Source organism: Dama dama, chromosome 33 (genome assembly GCF_033118175.1).
Source record: "Dama dama isolate Ldn47 chromosome 33, ASM3311817v1, whole genome shotgun sequence".
In the NCBI taxonomy this organism is placed as follows: domain Eukaryota; kingdom Metazoa; phylum Chordata; class Mammalia; order Artiodactyla; family Cervidae; genus Dama; species Dama dama.
The window spans coordinates 16,175,925-16,195,373 of NC_083713.1; the positions used below are offsets into that span (position 1 = coordinate 16,175,925).

The 19,449-nt window shown below is 44.1% G+C and overlaps 1 protein-coding gene across 1 annotated transcript; it reads right to left on the reverse strand.

Annotated features, from left to right (window-relative positions):
• Window positions 1-10,157: 10,157 nt before the first annotated feature.
• On the reverse strand, window positions 10,158-15,601 carry LOC133050755 (uncharacterized). Its single transcript, XM_061135005.1, is given in 4 exon segments — window positions 10,158-10,496; window positions 10,929-12,005; window positions 12,087-15,374; window positions 15,551-15,601. Coding segments are annotated over 4 exon segments (4,755 nt in total).
• Window positions 15,602-19,449: the final 3,848 nt, after the last annotated feature.

Sequence of the window (19,449 nt, forward strand, 5' to 3'; positions counted from 1 at the left end):
GATCTTTCCAAACCAAGGACTGAACCAGTGTCTCCTGCATTGGCAGCTGGGTTCTTTTAACACTAGTGCCACATGGGAATCTTGTGAATGGCTCAGGGAAGAAGCAGTTAACACATTCCCTTAAGAGACTGGCCAGAACCAGGAAGTATTTGCAGCAACTTACTGTCTTTTACACTTTACCTCCTTGCTTCCCCTTCTTTGTTCTGTAAAAGAAACTAGTACCCAAATCCAGGCAAGCTGGTTCTTTGGGACACTAGTTCACTGTCTTCTTTGATCTGCTGACTTTCCAAATAAGATCACTATTCCTTGCCCCAACACCTCATTTCTTTATTGACTGGTCCGTCATTTGGTGAGCAGTACAATCACATGCTAGTAAAGTAATGCTCAAAATTCTCCAAGTCAGGCTTCAACAATACGTGAACTGTGAACTTCCAGATGTTCGAACTGGTTTTAGAAAAGGAACCAGAGATCAAATTGCCAACATCTGATGGATCATCAAAAAAGCAACAGAGTTCCAGAAAAACATCTATTTCTGCTTTTTTTTTTTTCTTTTTTCTTTTTATTAGTTGGAGGCTATATAATCCACAACATTGCAGTGGGTTCTGTCACACATTGACATGAATCAGCCATGGAGTTACATGCGTTCCCCATCCCAATCCCCCCTCCCACATCCCTCTCCACCCGATTCCTCCAGTGCACCAGGCCCGAGCACTTGTCTCATGCATCCCACCTGGGCTGGTGATCTGTTTCCCTATAGATAATATACATGCTATTCTCTCAAAACATCCCACCCTCGCCTCCTCCCATAGAGTCCAAAAGTCTGTTCTGTACATCTGTGTCTCTTTGTCTGTTTTGTGTATAGGGTTAACATTATATTTCTGCTTTATTGACTATGCCAAAGCATTTGACTGTGTGAATCACAACAAACTGTGGAAAATTCTTCAAGAGATGGGCATACCAGACCACCTGACTTGCCTCTTGAGAATCTTGTATGCAGGTATGCAGAAAGCAATAGTTGGAACTGGACATGGAACAACGGACTGGTTCCAAATAGGAAAAGGAGCATGTCAAGGCTGTATATTGTCACCCTGCTTATTTAACTTCTGTGCATAGTACATCATGAGAAACACTGGGCTGCATGAAGCGCAAGCTGGAATCAAGATTGCTGGGAGAAATATCAATAACCTCAGATATGCAGATGACACCACCCTTATGGCAGAAAGTGAAGAGAACTAAAGAGCCTCTTGATGAAAGTGAAAGAGGAGAGGGGAAAAGATGGCTTAAACTTCAACATTCAGAAAACTAAGATCATGGCATCTGGTCCCATCACTTCATGGCAGATAAATGGGGAAACAGTGGAAACAGTGGCTGACTTTATTTTTCTGAGCTGCAGATGATGATTGCTGCAGATGGTGATCACTGCAGAAGATGATTGCAGCCATGAAAGTAAAAGATGCTTACTCCTTGGAAGGAAAGTTATGATCAACCTAGACAGCATATTAAAAAGCAGAGACATTACTTTGCCAACAAAGGTCTGTCTAGTCAAGGTTTTTCCAGTGATCATGTATGGATGTGAGAGCTGGGAGGTGAAGAAAGCTGAGCACCAAAGAATTGATGCTTTTGAACTGTGGTGTTGGAGAAGACTTTTGAGAGTCCCTTCAACTGCAAGGAGATGCAACCATTCCATCCTAAAGGAGATCAGTCCTGGGGGTTCATTGGAAGGACTGATGTTGACACTGAAACTCCAATACTTTGGCCATCTGATGTGAAGAACTGACTCACTGGAAAAGACCCTGATGCTGGGAAAGATTGAGGGCAAGAGGAGAAGGGGACGACAGAAGATGAAATGGTTGGATGGCATCATCGACTCGATGGATGTGGGTTTGGGTGGACTCCGGGAGTTGGTGATGGACAGGGGAGCCTGGGGTGCTGTGATTCATGGGGTTGCAAAGAGTCGGACATGACTGAGTGACTGAACTGAACAATCATGTATTTGGAAACAAAATCATGTGCCCATTTTTTCTATTTTTCTTAATAAAATGCATGATGTACTAACAATACTGACCATTTATTAGACTACAGAAGATATCACAACAAATTCTAAGCAGTTTGTATAATATTGACCTCATTCACTGACTGGAATGAAATAAAATTAGAAAATGAAAAACCAAAATAAAGTACCAATGATTTCAGAACTTTATACCTAGATATCAATTATATACTACTTAATAACTTTGGTAATAATGAAGACACAAAAAGGGAATTACAGATTTTAGAACTGAATAACTATCTATGAAAATCTACCTAAAAATTTCAAAATGCAATCTTGTGGTTTGAATATATTTATGAAAAAGGAAATAAATTATGTTTTTAAATAAATATAAATAAATAAAGAAAGAAAAATCCAAAAGAAATAGAAGAAAATGCATAGTAACATAAATGAGTCAATGGAGTAGAAGAGAAAAAATAAATAAAAGCTACCTTTTTAGGAGGGGGCAGAGAATACATGTATAACAGCTAAAACCTTGGCAGGTACTTCCAAGGTGTTTTAAAAAAGAAAAAAGAAATAACAAGCCAAAACGGTCCCCAGGGCAGCAAATCAAAATTTAAGTGTAATTTTCTGCCCTTCCCAGGAAAGTGACCTTTATTCACTCAATCTGAAATTTACTGAGTTGCACTAGTGAAGTTTTCATTCTCTCTGCCCTCTGACAGATAAGAAGAAGAGGCTTATGGAAGCTTCCTAATAGGAGACACTGATTGTGGGGGAAAACTACAAACACAGAAAACTAAACAAACTGATCACATGGACCACAGCCTTGTCTAACTCAATGAAACTATGACATGTAAGGCCAACCATGATGGATGGGTCATGGTGGAGAATTCTGGCAAAATGTAGTCCACTGGAGAAGGGAATGAAAAACCACTTTATTTTCTGAGGCTCCAAAAGCACTGCAGATGGTGACTGCAGCCATGAAATTAAAAGATGCTTGCTTCTTGGAAGAAAAGCTATGACCAACATAGAGAGCATACTAAAAAGCAAAGACATTACTTTGCCAACAGAGGTCCATCTAGTCAAGGCTATGGGTTTTTCCAGTAGTCATGTATGGATGTGAGAGTTCAACTATAAGGAAAGCTGACTGCCAACGAATTGATGCTTTTGAATTGTGGTGTTGAAGAAGACTCTTGAGAGTCCCTTAGATTTCAAGGAGATCCAACCAGTCCATCTTAAAGGAAATCAGTGCTGAATGTTCATTGGAAGGACTGATGCTGAAGCTGAAACTCCATTACTTTGGACACCTGATGTGAAGAACTGACTCCTTGGAAAAGACCTGATTCTGGAAAAGATTGAGGACAGGAGGCGAAAGGGACAAGGATGAGATGGTTGGATGGCATCACCCACTCGATGGACATGAGTTTGAGCAAGCTCCGGGAGTTGGTGATGGACAGGGAAGCCTGGCGTACTGCAGTCCATGGGGTTGCAAGGAGTTGGAAATGACTGAACGACTGAACTGAACTGACTAACTAGTAAAATAATCTGCATGATAAAACATGTGCCAGTTCTCTTTACTCCAAAAGAAAATGTCTAGTACCCAATTAACACTTTACAAAAATATTTTGTTAATATCTTCATATATCACCTTCCCTGCTAGAAAAATCTTCCATTTTGTATAACACTTCAGAGTGCCTTTCAATAGTTGCTAGATGCCTAATTTATAAGCCACCTAATAAAGCCAATTAGATCTTCAAATTTACTTGGTTGAATTTTCTTAACAAAGAAGAAACAAATGAGAGAATGCACAATTATAAACATGAATAAAAACATGTGAAATTAGATTTGGTTAAAAATAATACATAGGAATTTTTTAAAATACTGCTTTTAACTCTAGAAATCTCTGATATGATTCCAAATCTGAGATCTATCAGCCTCCTTCATCCTTTCTGTAAGTGCTCTCACTCACTTAGGGGAACGAGCATTTAACTTCTTCACTCCAGGTAGAATTCTCTTTCAAGTATTAAGGATTGTTGGATAAAGCAAAGGAAAATAGATGCTCCTCCATTCCCTTCCCACATCCAGGGGTAACATTCAATTCTGAGAACATCCAGAATTACTGACAACAATCTCCATGGAACCTTGCCCTTGTCTTACATTGATCTCCTTTGAAAGTTTTCTCCATAATGCAATAAAATCAACGTTACCCCTTAACATAGTTCTCAAGACAACTAAGTCTGGGACCAGTATCAAGAAGCTCAGAAGAATAACCTGAGCAAAGGTTATGTTGTCACTTGCAATTTCTTATTTCCTTGGTGTTTGCTTATGATTAATAATAATAGCTACTTAGAAGTATTTTCCGTCTGGGCAAGAGGGATATCTTTAGTAAATGTGGTCTGAAACTAATGCATTTGGAAATTGATCAAGAAATCCTGCTAACTTTGCTTATTAGCAACCTTAAAATTCTCCTGGAGTCTATCATTCTTTCAGTCTGAGTTTCTCCAAGGACATCTTTTGATAAGTGTATAGCATAATCTGTGCTATACCTATGTATTTTATTTTTAAAAATATGCAGGAAAATAGGCCCTGGCCCAGGGTTAAGTTCACCCTAGATTAACAACATTATTGTTAATTTTAATTTAAGAACATTTCTTTTGCACCTCTTCTCTCCATTACTTTCTTTGTATTTTGTTTGTAAATGAATGCAAATAGTCAATAACACCCTATAATGTTATTCCTGATGTAAGTATTGTAAGTATCTAAAGTGTCTTCTTATAGCAGTTTATAATGTCTTTGGGATTGCACAAAAGAATGTAGTCACTAAAATTTAAGGTTCACAAAAGTTATCTGAAGGTTTCAGTTCAATATCAGAATAAATTTTCATCAAAATATTTTAAATAAATTCTAAAAAGCAAAACAAAAGAGTCTAAAAGCAAGATTTGTTGTATATATTACATATTGACTTCAGTTCAGTTCAATCGCTCAGTCCTGTCCAACTCTTTGCGACCCCATGGACCGCAGCATGCCAGGTGTCCCTGTCCATCACCAACTCCCGGAGTCCACCCAAACTCATGTCCATTGAGTCGGTGATGCCATCTAACCATCTCATCCTCTGCCGTCCCCTTCTCCTCCTGCCTTCAATCATTCCCAATATCAGGGTCTTTTCCATTGAGTCAGTTCTTGACACCAGGTGGCCAAAGTATTGGAGTTTCAGCTTCAACATCAGTACTTCCAATGAACACAAAGGACTGATCTCCTTTAGGATGGACTGGCTGGATCTCCTTGCAGTCCAAGGGACTCTCAAGAGTCTTCTCCAACATCACAATTCAAAAGCATCAATTATTCAGTGCTCAGCTTTGTTTATAGTCCAACTCTCACATCCATACATGACCACTGGAAAAATCATAGCCTTGACTAGATGGACATTTGTTGGCAAAGTAATGTCTCTGCTTTTTAATATGCTGTCCAGGTTGGTCATAACTTTCCTTCCAAGGAGTAAGCGTCTTTTAATTTCATGGCTGCAATTACCATCCGCAGTGATTTCAGAGCCCAAGAAAATAAAGTCAGCCACTGTTATCACTGTTTCCCCATATATTTGTCATGAAGTGATGGGACTGGATGCCATGATATTAGTTTTTTGAATGTTGAGCTTTAAGCCAACTTTTTCACTCTCCTTTTTCACTTTCATCAAGAGGTTCTTTAGTTCTTCTTCACTTTCTGCCATAAGGGTGGTGTCATCTGCATATCTGAGGTTATTGATATTTCTCCTGGCAATCTTGATTCTAGCTTGTGCTTCATGCAGCCCAGTGTTTTTCATGATGTACTCTGCATAGAAGTTAAATAAGCAGGGTGACAATTTACAGCCTTGACATACTCCTTTTCCTATTTGGAACCAGTCTGTTGTTCCATGTCCAGTTCTAACTGTTGCTTTCTGACCTTCATACAGGTTTCTCAAGAGGCTGATCAGGTGTCTGGCATTCCCAACTCTTGGAGAATGTTCCACAGTTTACTGTGATCCACACAGTCAAAGGCTTTGGCATAGTCAATAAAGCAGAAATAGATGTTTTTTCTGGAACTCTCTTGCTTAATGATGCTTCTCTGGTTGGATGCCTTATGGGTGAATCTAAACTTTGTCTTTACAACCCTCGGAATGTGAGAAAATAATTGCAAATGAAGCAACTAATAAAGGATTAGTGTCCAAAATATACAAGCATTTCATACAGCTCAATACCAGAAAAAACAAACAACCCAATCCAAAAAAAAAAAAAATGGGCCAAAGTCCTAAACATACATTTCCCTAAAGAAGACAGATGACCAATAAACATATGAAACGATGCTCAGTACCGTTCATTATAGGAGAAATGCAAATCAAAACTGCAATGATATATCACCTCACACCAGTCAGAATGGTCATCATCAAGAAATTTACAAACAATAAATGCTGAAGAGGATGTGGAGTAAAAGGAACGCTCTGGCACTGTTGGTGGGAATGTAAACTGATACAGCTATTATGGAGGATGGTATGGAGATTCATTAAAAACTAGGAATATGTCTACCAGTCTACTATATGACCTGGCAATCCCACTACCTGGCATGTACTCTGAGAAAACCACAATTATAAAAGATACATGTACCTCAGGGTTTACTGCAGCACTATTTACAATAGCCAGGATATGAGAGCAACCTAGATGTCCACTAAGAAAATGAATAGATAAAGATGCGGCACATATACACAATGGAATATCACTCAGCCATAAAAAGGAATGGATTTGAGTCAGTTGTAGTGAGGTAGATGAAGCCAGAGCCTGGTGTACCAAGTGAAGTAAGTCAGAAAGAGAAAAACAAATATGTATTAATGCATACATATGGAATCTTGAAAAATTGTACTGATGAACCCATTTGCAGAGAAGGAATAAAAATGCAGATATAGAGAATAAACTTGTGGACACAGCAGGGGAAGGAGAGGGGGGACAAATTGAGAAACTGACACTGACATATATACACTATTATGTGAAATATAGAAGGTTAGTGGGAAGATGTTATATAACACAGGGAGCCCAACGTGGTGCTCTGTAATGACCTAGAAGGGTGGGACTGGGGGAAGGAAGGGAAACTCCCGAGGGAGAGGATAAATTTATAATTATAACTGATTTGTGTTGCTGTACAGCAGAAACCAACACAACATTGTAAAGCAATTTTCCTTCAAGTGAAAAAGACATTTAAAATTTTTGTCTTTATATATTAATGTGTTGCCAAAATTTTCTATATGAACATGTAGCATGCATATTTTAAAAATAATATTATTTAGAAAAGTATTAATAATTTAAAATATTTAAAATTTTAAATGTTTTTTCTTCTTATACTTTTAAGAATCTTACACCAGTATTCACAATTATAGTTTGTCGGAAATGGTAAACAGATGACAATTACATTAAAAATATCAAATTTGCTGAGACAAAAGAAACTGTGGAAGTTACTTTTCTTTTATCTTCCTTATGACAAAAGTAAGAATCAGAAAGTTTATTGACTTGGTTCATGTTACATCTCAAGCTAGTGGGATATTTGAGAATCCAGCCTCCTGAGTCTCATATGAGGTTCTGTCCATTATCCTCATGAATGGTTTATGTTTCCTACTTGCTTTTATCTTGTCATCCCCACCAGATAATGAGTTTTTAAAGAGAGAACCAAGTCTCCTCCTAGTTTTATTACAATTCCCCATTCAGCAGTAACCTGAACACTAAAACTTCAAATGCATATCAATTTACCAAATATCTTTGCTTCTGCAGAAAACAAAATGCTTTTTTAAGTGATAGAGTGTATAAAGACAAGAGTGATGGTAGTGGGACCGTTCAGAGTTGACTGCAAGCAATTCAGTATAAAACAATTTCACAAAAGCAATTCTTAGGTATTAAAATCAATTACTAAGTTGGGAAGATCCCCTGGAGAAGGGAATGACAACCTGCTCCAGTATTGTTGCCTGGAGAATCCCATGGACAGAGGAGCCTGGAGGACTACAGTCCACGGGGTCACAAGAGTCAGACACGACTTAGCGACTAAACCACCACCACCAAAACTTTCCCATAAATCATTAAGCATGGTGATAGAAAAAGATAAGGTAACTTAACACAAGCCAAAAAATGGTCTCATAATGTGAATCCTGACAAATATTAAAGGTATCTTATTTTCCATGTTCATTATTTCTATGTAAGCTAAATATCTAGAAAGGTTAGTTTACCCCACAATATCTAGACAGGATGTATTTGATTCATCATCCCATACCTGTTTATATGCAACGTCATGCCTAAGTTATATGTAAATTTCCTCAAGTACATTTTACCAATGAATTAAACACAACCAGAAATGAGGTCAGGTACAGAGGCAAAGCTTTGAAAAATACCTCTGACAGTATTATCTTTCCATTAGCTATGTCACATTACATAGCATAAAGAAATTGGCCAAAGTATTTTTTTTTTCTGTCATAAGCAGAAAGTCTGAGAACTGGGAATTAGTAACTTCTATCCAACTTGGCCGGCAGGTAGTAATGAACTGTGGCAGCATAACAGAGGAATGTGCCCTATTTACAGCTTGAGAATTTTAACCACTGTTATGCCCGATGTCCGAATCCCCGAGCGGGAAGAGAGAAAAGGCTTCCAAGACAATGCAACTCGCAAAAAGGGAAGTTTATTACTGTCTCGAGCCAGGGCCTTCTGCCACCAACATCACAATGGTGCAGGGTCAGAAAGCGCCGAGCTCAAGCTTGTTACACAAATTTATGAGATATGCAAAAGCGGTTAGTAACTGGCTTAAGCGGATTGGTTACATGTTTGCAAAGCAATTCTATCCGTACAGACTTTCGCGGGCTTTTCAGCTCTCCCTTTGTTCTTACTGGGCGCATATTGATTGGCTGGCTCCAGGTTACTTGATGGGGGTAGGGAATCTTACCATTTCGGGGGAAGCTAAAACTTAGGTCCAGGCCGCCCGTCATGGTATTAACCCTGGCAGCCTCACATTCCCCCCTGTCTTCTTGTTCCTGTAGAGGAATCTTTCTCTTCATCCCGGGCTACCATCTGATATTGCTGCCTCAATACCATAATCTGAATGGTATTTAGACGTTCTCTAATAAATGACATTAGCCGGTTTAAAATACAAGGGCCAAATGTAAGTGTTAATAATAGCACTATAAGCGGGCCCAGGAGGGTGGAAACTAAGGTGGTCAGCCAAGGGGAGCGTTGAAACCAAGACTCAAACCATCCCTGTTGGGCCTCCCGTTCCCTCTTTCGTTGCGCCAGCCCTTCTCTTACTTTTGCCATAGATTCTCTTACCACTCCTGTATGGTCTGCATAGAAACAACATTCTTCTCCCAGAGCCGCGCAGACCCCACCCTGTTGGAGAAAAATCAAGTCTAATCCTCTCCTATTCTGCAAGACCACCTCAGACAAGGAAGTCAGAGACTTCTCTAAGTGGCTGATTGATTCTTCTATGCGAGTTATATCTTCATCTATGGCGGCTCGTAGGGAAGAAAACCCTTGGCCTTGCAGAGATAGTGAAGCTATTCCTGTCCCTGCTCCTGCCAGCCCAAGACTGAACAAGGCTGCCATGGTGATCGCACTGATTGGCTCTCTATTTTGTCTTAGCAATTCTCGGTCCCAATGTGAGTACATAACCTCTTCAGAGTGGTATAAGATTTTTGGCATTACAGCAACCAGGACACAGAATTCTTGACTCTGGTTAAAAACCTTCACATTTAAACATGGGGTTAGCCCAGTATGTGAACAAATCCACCAGCCCCCAACCTCTGGCACAATCCAATTTTTGCCATATAAGAGTAGGTTACTAATAGTCCGGGCACAGAGGGAAGTTTTATCACGTGGCACTGTGCCCAAACAGAGTCCCTGTCCCCAAACTTCATTCATTGTGAGGCCAACCTTGCGTTCTTCCCATCGGCATGGGGGTGGGTCCTGGCCTGAAGATAAGTGGTAAGAGACATTGAGGCCTATGGCCTCATAGAAGGGGGGTGAAGATTATAACAAAGCCAACAGGACTGGGTTGCATTAGGGTTGGTATGGTTTATGACCGTAAAGGCTGCATTCACTAAGGCCCATAGGGGATCCTGAATTGCTGAGCTAATGGTAACAGCCAGAGGGCCAGGGGTTTCTGTCAGTTTGCCTCAGAGGCTCGGGGTAGAGGAGATGTTAAATGTTCCTGGCAAGCTTGGTCTGAAGGGGGTTGGCTTGGGGGTCGCCTTGTGCCCCTGTAATGCTTTGACCAGATTGGGACCTAAACTATGTACCTGCACCGGCTCAATAACCTGTTTAATGATTAAAAGCTCGCCTGGGTAGGGGCCGGGCCAATTTACGTGAAGCTGAAAACCCCAAGTCAGTCCTGAGGTCCAGCGGTTTTCTTTTTTTGCCCGTTCCTGGTTAAATCGTACTCGTACCTGAGGCCCCTGGTGTCTACGGTCCTTGAAGGTGAAGCTAACTAGATCTCTGTTTCCGACATCCCACCTCTGGGGTCCATCACAAGAGGTCACACAACTCCAGCTCCTGCAATAATAGCTTTCTATGCCACCACAGGTTTTCCAGTTATTTTTTACATAGCCCGGGCAAGCCCAAAACCCCAACCTATGGTTTTTTTATCCCATCTCTATAGTACTTATCATAGAGACCATCCTGCTTTGCGAAGAGGCTTGAGAGGTCGAAGTTCAGGTCTGGCCACCAGGTGTTTGGAGGGTGGATTCCTGAGGTCTCATTGAGCAGCTCATGAGTTTGCCCGTCGTTGAGTTTCCATGTGATCTTAGCAGGTTGATGGGGGTTATGACTGGTCGCTCCTGGGTCGATGAGAGCTGCCATCAGCAGGAGAATTAGGAGGCCTCCCAGCGGACGAGTTTCAGTTTCAAAGGATTTGACGGGTGAGGACTCGCCTTCCATTCTGCTCGCGCTTTTTCCTGTTCTTCCGATGTAGCTTGCTGCACGTGATTGCAGTGAACCCAGGGTCCAATCCCGTCGACCTTGACAGCGGTAGGAGTGGTAAGGAGAACAACATAAGGGCCTTTCCATCTAGGTTCTAATACTTTAGATTGGTGTCGTTTTACCCAAACCCAATCACCTGGGCCAATATTATGTGAGGGGAGGGCCCTCTTGTTTTGGCCCTCATGTATCTCTCGAATCAATTTCTAAACATGGTTATGCACCTTACTTAATGCTATCAGAGTTTGCTGGAATTGTCCCAAAGTAGGGGGTGGCAGACATTTTCCTTCGAAAATAGGATACACAGGAGGGGGTCTTCCATACAGAATCTCAAAAGGAGTAAGATTCAGCTTATAAGGGGTGTTACGTGCCCGAAAGAGTGCAAAGGGGAGGAGGGTCACCCAGTCCCCGCCAGTCTCTATTGCCAACTTTGTCAAAGTTTCTTTTAGGGTCCGATTCATTCTCTCAACCTGTCCTGAGCTCTGGGGATTATATTCGCAATGTAACTTCCATTTCGTCCCCAGAGCTTGGGCCAGCCCTTGTACAATCTGGCTCACAAAGGCAGGTCCATTATCAGAGCCCATAGTCACTGGCAGCCCATACTTAGGCACTATCTCCTCTAAGATCTTTTTAGCAACCACTATTGCTGTCTCTCCCTTAGTGGGGAAAGCTTCTACCCACCCCGAGAAGGTATCTACCAGTACCAACAGATAGCGGTACCCATACTTGCCTGGCCTTACCTCGGTGAAATCTATCTCCCAATGTTGCCCTGGCTTTTCCCCTCGGTACCTCGTTCCCGAGTGCTGCTTCTTCTTTGCCCTCATCAGCTGGCACACTTCGCAGGCTTGAATTATCTCTCGTACAGTTGCATTTTGTCGAGGGAACCTCAGGCAGGCCATCTGGAGAAGTGTTAGGGTCTTTTTTTCTCCCAAGTGTGTAGTTGTGTGCAGGTGTTCACACAGGTGACGACCCAGGGTGGCAGGCAAGATCAGGTTGTTGTTTTGGTCTCGGTACCATCCATCTTGGTCATCTTTCTGGAGGGTGGTATCCTTGTTGATCCAGGCGAGATCAGGGAGGGAATATTCGGGAACTGGTGGCAAGGTCCCCATACCAGGGGGTGGAAGTCCCACGGCTAATATGGGGGCGGCATAGTCCCGGCTAGCCGCTTCTCGAGCGGCCACATCAGCAGCACGATTGCCTCGCGCCTTAGGGTCTTCTCCCTTCTGGTGACCAGGGACATGTACTATAGCTATTGCCCGGGGTAGTTGGACAGCTTCCAGAAGCCTGCGAATCTCAGGCAGATTTTTGACCTCTTTTCCCTCAGCTGTCCGAAATCCCCTTTCTTGGTATATGGGACCTTGAATATGGGCAGTGCTGAAAGCATATCGGCTGTCAGTAAAAATGGTGACTCTCTTCCCTTTGGCTTGCTCCAGAGCCTGTATTAGGGCAATCAATTCTGCTTTTTGTGCAGAAGTGTTTGGGGGTAGTGTCTCAGCCCATATCGTCCGCCCTGAATCATCAACTATGGCGGCTCCCGCCTTCCTTTGCCCATCTTTTACATAACTGCTCCCATCGGTGAACCATACTAGCTCACTGTTGCTTAGGGGTACATCAGTTAAGTCTTTTCGTGCCGCCAGGGCCTCAGCCAGTATCTCACTGCAATCATGGAGAGGGCTGTCCTTCTCTGGGTTGGGTAGGAGCGTGGCCGGATTTAGGGAGCAAGGGGTCTGAAAACGCACCTGTGGGGCATCGAGCAGCAAGGCCTGGTAGTGTGTCAAGCGGGCATTGGAGATCCACTTACCCGGCGGCTGCTTTAAAACCCCTTCCACTGCGTGGGGGGTGTAAACCGAGAGTTGCTGTCCATACGTCAACTTGTTAGCGTCGCGGACGAGGAGGGCTGTAGCTGCAATGATGCGAAGGCAAGGGGGCCACCCAGCGGCCACCGGGTCTAATCGCTTCGAAAGGTATGCTACCGGCCGCTTCCATGGTCCCCATTGTTGAGTCAAGACCCCCTTTCCTATTCCTTGCTTTTCATCTACAAACAGCTGGAATGACTTATTTGGGTTAGGCAGGGCAAGGGCTGGGGCTTCTAGTAGGGCCCGTCTGAGTGTCTGGAAAGCCTGTTTCATTGGCTCAGTCCAAGTCCACTTTGGGGTCTCTTTACTTCCCTCATATAAGGGCCGGGCCTTCTCAGCAAACCCCATGATCCACATTCTGCAATATCCAACAGTCCCCAGAAACTCTCTCACCTGGCGAGGGTTTTCGGGCTCTGGTATCTGCAATATTGTTTCTTTCATGGCCTGGGTTAGCCACCTTTGCCCCTGCCTGATCTTATACCCCAAATAGGTGACCTCTTGCCGGGCTATTTGTGCCTTCTTTGCGCTAGCGCGATACCCCAAGATGCCTAGGGTCTGTAATAGGTCCCCAGTGGCACGGCTGCAAGCTTCCTCTGTGGTTCCAGCCAACATAAGGTCATCTACATATTGTAGCAGAATGACCTCTGGGTGGCAAGCCCGATATTCGTAGAGGTCCTCACTCAGAGCCTTATTAAACAAGGTAGGGGAGTTCTTGAACCCCTGTGGGAGGCGGGTCCAAGTTAATTGTACTACCGGTTGGCCTTCCCCCTCAGTCCACTCAAAGGCAAATATCTCCTGGCTCTGGACTGCCAGGGGTAGGCTGAAAAAGGCATCCTTCAAGTCCAGCACAGTGTACCAAGTGTACTCAGGCAGTAAACTGCTCAGGAGAGTATACGGGTTAGGGACAGTTGGGTGTATGTCACTCACCCGTTTGTTGACTTCTCGCAGGTCTTGGACAGGTCTGTAATCCGTCCCCCCTGGCTGCTTCACCGGCAGTAAGGGGGTGTTCCAAGGGGATTGGCATCGCCTGAGAATTCTGGCCTCCATGAGCCGTCGAATGTGGGGAGTGATCCCCCGCCGAGCTTCTTGGCTCATAGGGTACTGTCTCACCCTCACAGGAATTGCCTCGGCCTTTAGCTCGATGACGACCGGATGTCTCTGTTTAGCTAGTCCTATTCCTGCTGTTTCTGCCCAGGCCAATGGATATTTATGGACCCACGGTTGTACATCTAGTGCTATGGTCTCTGAGGGCTTAGGCGCAAAAAGTCTGTATTCATCCCTTAAGGCTAGGGAGACATGTATCGGTTGTCCAAGTCCATCCGTGACTGACATTCCCCCGGGGTCAAAATGGATCTGAGCATTAACTTTAGTCAACAAGTCTCTTCCAAGTAGAGGGGCTGGGCATTCTGGTATCACCAAAAACGAATGGGACACCTGGTGGGTCCCCAGATTTACTTTCCGTTCTGTGGTCCAACAATATCTTTTTGTCCCCGTGGCTCCTTGCACTAAGCTGGCTTTCTTAGACATTGGTCCCAGTTTTTTATTTAAAACAGAGTGTTGGGCGCCAGTATCTACCATGAAGCCAACGGGTTTCCCCTCCACATGTATGGTTACCCAGGACTCGGGGAGGGGTGCCGAGTCTCGACTCCCCTAGTCACTGTCTTCCCCCGCATATAGAACTCGAGTTCCAGGGGGGATTTTTTCTCTCTGGGTCATTCCTCTCTTTGAGTCCCTCTTAGGGCACTCGTTTTTCCAGTGCCCCTGTTCTTTGCAGTAGGCGCACTGATCCTTCTTTAGGGCCTGCCTTTTTGGTTTTTCTTTTTCTCCCGTCTGGGGGTTTCGAGGTTCCCTCAATTCTGTTCCAGCCTTTATCCCCGCAAAAAGAATCTGGGCTAGCTCCTTCTGGTTCTTCCGGTTTTCTCTAGCCCTATGTTCCCTGTCTTCTTTCCTGATCTTCTCCGCTAATTCCCTTTCCTCCCGCCGAATTCGCTCTTCCCTTTCTTCTGGGGTCTCCCTATTATTAAATACCTTTTCAGCTACTTTCAGTAAATCCTGTATTGTCTGTTCTCCCAATCCCTCTACCTTTTGTAATTTCTTCCTAATATCTGGGGCTGCCTGATTCACGAACGCTAACAGAACTGCAGCGCGTGACTCCTCAGCCTGGGGGTCCATAGGTGTATATTGCCTGAAAGCTTCCATCAGCCTCTCTAGGAAGGCTGCCGGGCTTTCAGTGGGCTCTTGCCTTACTAAATTTACCTTTGCCAGATTTGTCGGCTTTCTTGCTGCAGCCCGCAGGCCAGCCATTAGAGTCTGGCGGTACACTCGGAGACGCTCCCTACCTTCCACCCGCTCAAAATCCCAGTTAGGCCGCAACAGAGGAAACCCCTCGTCCACAAGATGAGGCTGGGCAGTTGGCCTCCCGTCGACCCCTGGTACCCGTTTCCGCGCCTCTGCCAGAATTTGCTCCCGTTCTTCCGTGGTGAAGAGCACCTGCAACAGCTGCTGACAATCATCCCAGGTGGGATTATGAGTGAACAAAATGGAATCTAAGAGGTCAATGAGGCCTTGGGGCTTCTCTGAGAAAGGAGGGTTTGGGGTCTTCCAATTGTACAGGTCACTCGTGGAAAAGGGCCAGTACTGATAGGTTCGCTCTCCGTCCGGGTTAGTTGGTCCCACTCGAACAGGGAGCGCCTGAACAGTGGATGAAGGTAACTCTGGGTCCCCAGGGTCTTGCTTACCCCTATCTCCCTTAGTTTTCCCCCGGGTCCCCAGTGCCGGTCCCCCCTCATGGTCGGTTCCCGTTGGCCCTCTTAATCCTCTCGGTTCACCTGTGGGAGCTTCTCTCCTCGGAGGGGATTGCAAGGAGGGCACATATGGCAGAGGCCTTATCTCCGTTTCTAGATCTATCAGGTTTGGATAAGATGATTCCTGAAGGACTGGTTTTGGGTCCTCTTTCTTTTTGGTTTCCTCCGGGGGGGTCTCCATCACCAGGACCTGTGAACTGGAGGAACTAGGAAGTTTGTAAACAAAAGGTTTTAACCATTTAGGCGGATTTTCCATTAGATCCTGCCAGACCATGACATAGGGGACCTGACTCGGATGGCCCCAGGGATCAGGAGCCATAATCTTTTCCTTCACAGCCTGTATGATGGACGGTTGAAAGGTGCCTTCCAGAGGCCATCCAACCTGAAAGGCGGGCCACTCTGCAGAACAAAAAGTTATTAATTTACGTTTCTTGACCAGCAAAGACAAGTCATGGGCCCTGGCCCTGACATCCGAAAAATGGTCAGTCATGAGAGAAAGTGGGGTAGATTCTCCTTGCCCCATGGTCAAAGAATTAACGGTAAGGAAGAGAGAGAGAAAGTCACTGAGAACGACCACCAAAAATCCTACCAGGAGTGGTGGCGGCCAAGAGGTTGGGCTTATGGTATGCTTTTGGAACTGTTTATGTGCCTGCGTCGTTGCACGGAAGTTTTCTTGCTGGTGGCGGGCCCCCTAGGGGTTTCTAGCCCGTTCCGTGACCCCCTTATCCTCTCACGGGAGTCTTCAAGTGGCAGGCGCCCTAATGGCCTTTATGTGCCTGACCCGTGCCCACAAGAAGAATTTTAGGCCACGTCCTCAGTTAGGGATGTTAAAGGAGAGTTTCACCCGGTCGGGCTCTAGTTACTGAGGCTTACTTATTGTAGGGCCTTCAGAGTCCGCCAGAGCATAGCCCTGGCCAGGACTCATCAATTGCCCCCACAACCGTTTGCCTGTTCACTGAAACTCCCGAAAAGAAAAGGAGTTGGGGGCAGATCAGAGAAGTAAGAGAAAGAGAATAAGTCAGAAGTGAGAGAGAACAATGCACCAGAAGAGAACGAGACTAGAGACAATGCCGGCACACATAAAAACACGGAGAGCCAAAGACAAACACACGGACAAACAAACGTCGGCCGACGACACAGCACTGGGTTTTCGGGCCCCCTGAATTTTCTTGCCTCCCGGTAGCAGATTCACCTTACCGAATGACGTCCGCTGTTCATCAGACTCGGGGTCGGGAGAGGAACTTTCCTTCCCGCGGAGTCGACTGCCTCCCAGCGCGTCCGCTGGCCTTGGCCTTACGCCCGGCTGGCTCCCCCTTTATAAAAAGCCTTCCCGCGGAGTCGGCTGCCTCCCAGCGCGTCCGCTGGCCTAGGCCTTACGCCGCTGGCTCCCCCTTTATAAAAAACCTTCTTTCTGTGCCAGATACCTCCCTGCTTCCTGAGCACCGGTGTTATTATTTATCCTTCCCCTTTGTTCTGTAAGCGTTCTCTTCTCCCGGTCAAGGGATCCCGGACGAGCCCCCAAATGTTATGCCCGATGTCCGAATCCCCGAGCGGGAAGAGAGAGAAGGCTTCCAAGACAATGCAACTCGCAAAAAGGGAAGTTTATTACTGTCTCGAGCCAGGGCCTTCTGCCACCAACATCACAATGGTGCAGGGTCAGAAAGCGCCGAGCTCAAGCTTGTTACACAAATTTATGAGATATGCAAAAGCGGTTAGTAACTGGCTTAAGCGGATTGGTTACATGTTTGCAAAGCAATTCTATCCGTACAGACTTTCGCGGGCTTTTCAGCTCTCCCTTTGTTCTTACTGGGCGCATATTGATTGGCTGGCTCCAGGTTACTTGATGGGGGTAGGGAATCTTACCATTTTGGGGGAAGCTAAAACTTAGGTCCAGGCCGCCCGTCATGGTATTAACCCTGGCAGCCTCACACCACAAACATGGAGTTCCTTGGTTTTTTCTTTCTTTATATGACCTTTATTTAAAAAAAAAAAAAAATTCCCATGTTCTTTGCAAGTTAAAGGCACTAAGGTTATAATAAGTGTTGCCAAATGACCAGAATCTTGGACTAAGAGAGATCTGGAATAGTAAGAAGCCTCCTGATACATATTCTGTTAGAGCACTTCAACTAAATAATCAAATCCTAAAAATCCTCCTAATGACTAGCAGGCAAATCAAATATCTAACTAAATCATTATAGGGTTTTACAGTACATTTTGGGGACACTGATCTCTCCCCTCAAAATAGTAACCAATCACAAGCAAACAGAGAAGCCAGACCGACAATGAACTTTCTAGAAAAACCCTCTTGCTGCTTCATGCTTTAAAAAAATACATTTCAAGGACTCAGAAAAATAAATATTTTTTTTAAAAAGTTACCATCAGGTGAATTTTAACTTAGTGAAATATTTAATCACCAAAAAAATTAAATTTCATATTTACGAGTCAGTGTGATCATCCTGAAGTATTATACGGAACCATCATATTTCAGTCCAGTCACTCAGTCGTGTCTCACTCTGCAACCCCAAGGAAAGCAGCATGCCTGGCATCCTTGTCCATCACCAACTACCAAACTCATATCCATTGAGTTGGTGATGCCATCCAACATGTCATCCTCTTTCATCCCCTTCTTCTCCTGCCCTCAATGTTTCCCAGCATCAGGGTCTTTTCAAATAAGTCAGTTCTTCATATCAGGTGGTCAAAGTATTGGAGCTTCAGCTTCAGCATCAATTCTTCCAATGAACACCCAGGACTGATCTCCTTTAGGATGAAATGGTTGGATCTCCTGGCAGTCCAAGGGACTCTCAAGAGTCTTTTCCAACACCACAGTTCAAAAGCATCAATTCTTTAGTGCTCAGCTTTCTGTATAGTCCAACTCTCACATCCATACATAACCACTGGAAAAACCATAGCTTTGACTAGAAGGACCTATGTTGGCAAAGTAATGTCTCTGCTTTTTAATATGCTGTCTAGGTTGGTCATAACTTTCCTTCCAAGGAGTGTCTTTTTTTCATGGCTTCAGTCAACATCTGCAGTGACTTTGGAGCCCAGAAAAATAAAGTCAGCCACTGTTTCCACTGTTTCCCCATCTATCTGCCATGAAGTGATGGGACCAGATGCCATGATCTTTGTTTTCTGAATGTTGAGTTTTAAGCCAACTTTTTCACTCTCCTTTTTCACTTTCATCAAGAGGTTCTTTAGTTCTTCTTTACTTTCTGCCATAAGGGTGGTGTCATCTGCATATCTGAGGTTATTGATATTTCTCCTAGCAATCTTGATTCCAGCTTGTGCTTCATGCAGCCCAATGTTTCTTATAATGTTCTCTGCATATAAGTTAAGCACACAAGATGACAATATACAGCCTTGAGGTACTCCTTTTCCTATTTAGAACAAGTCTGTTGATCCACGACCAGTTCTAACCATTGCTTCCTGACCTGTATATAGATTTCTCAAGAGGCAAGTCAGGTGGTCTGGTATTTCCATCTCTTGAAGAATGTTCCACAGTTTGTTGTGATCCATGCAGTCAAAGGCATAGTCAATAAAGCAGAAATAGATGTTTTTCTGGAACTCTCTTGTTTTTGTTTGTTTGTTTGTTTGTTTGTTTGTTTTTCATGATCCAAAGGATGTTGGCAATTTGATCTCTGGTTCCTCTGCCTTTTCTATAACCAGCTTGAACATCTGGAAGTTGATGGCTCACATACTGTTGAAGCCTGGCTTGGAGAATTCTGAGAATTATTTTACTAGTGTGTAGATGAGTGCAATTGTGTGGTAGTTTGAGCATTTTTTGACATTGCCTTTCTTTGGGATTGAAAGGAAAACTGACCTTTTTCTGTCCT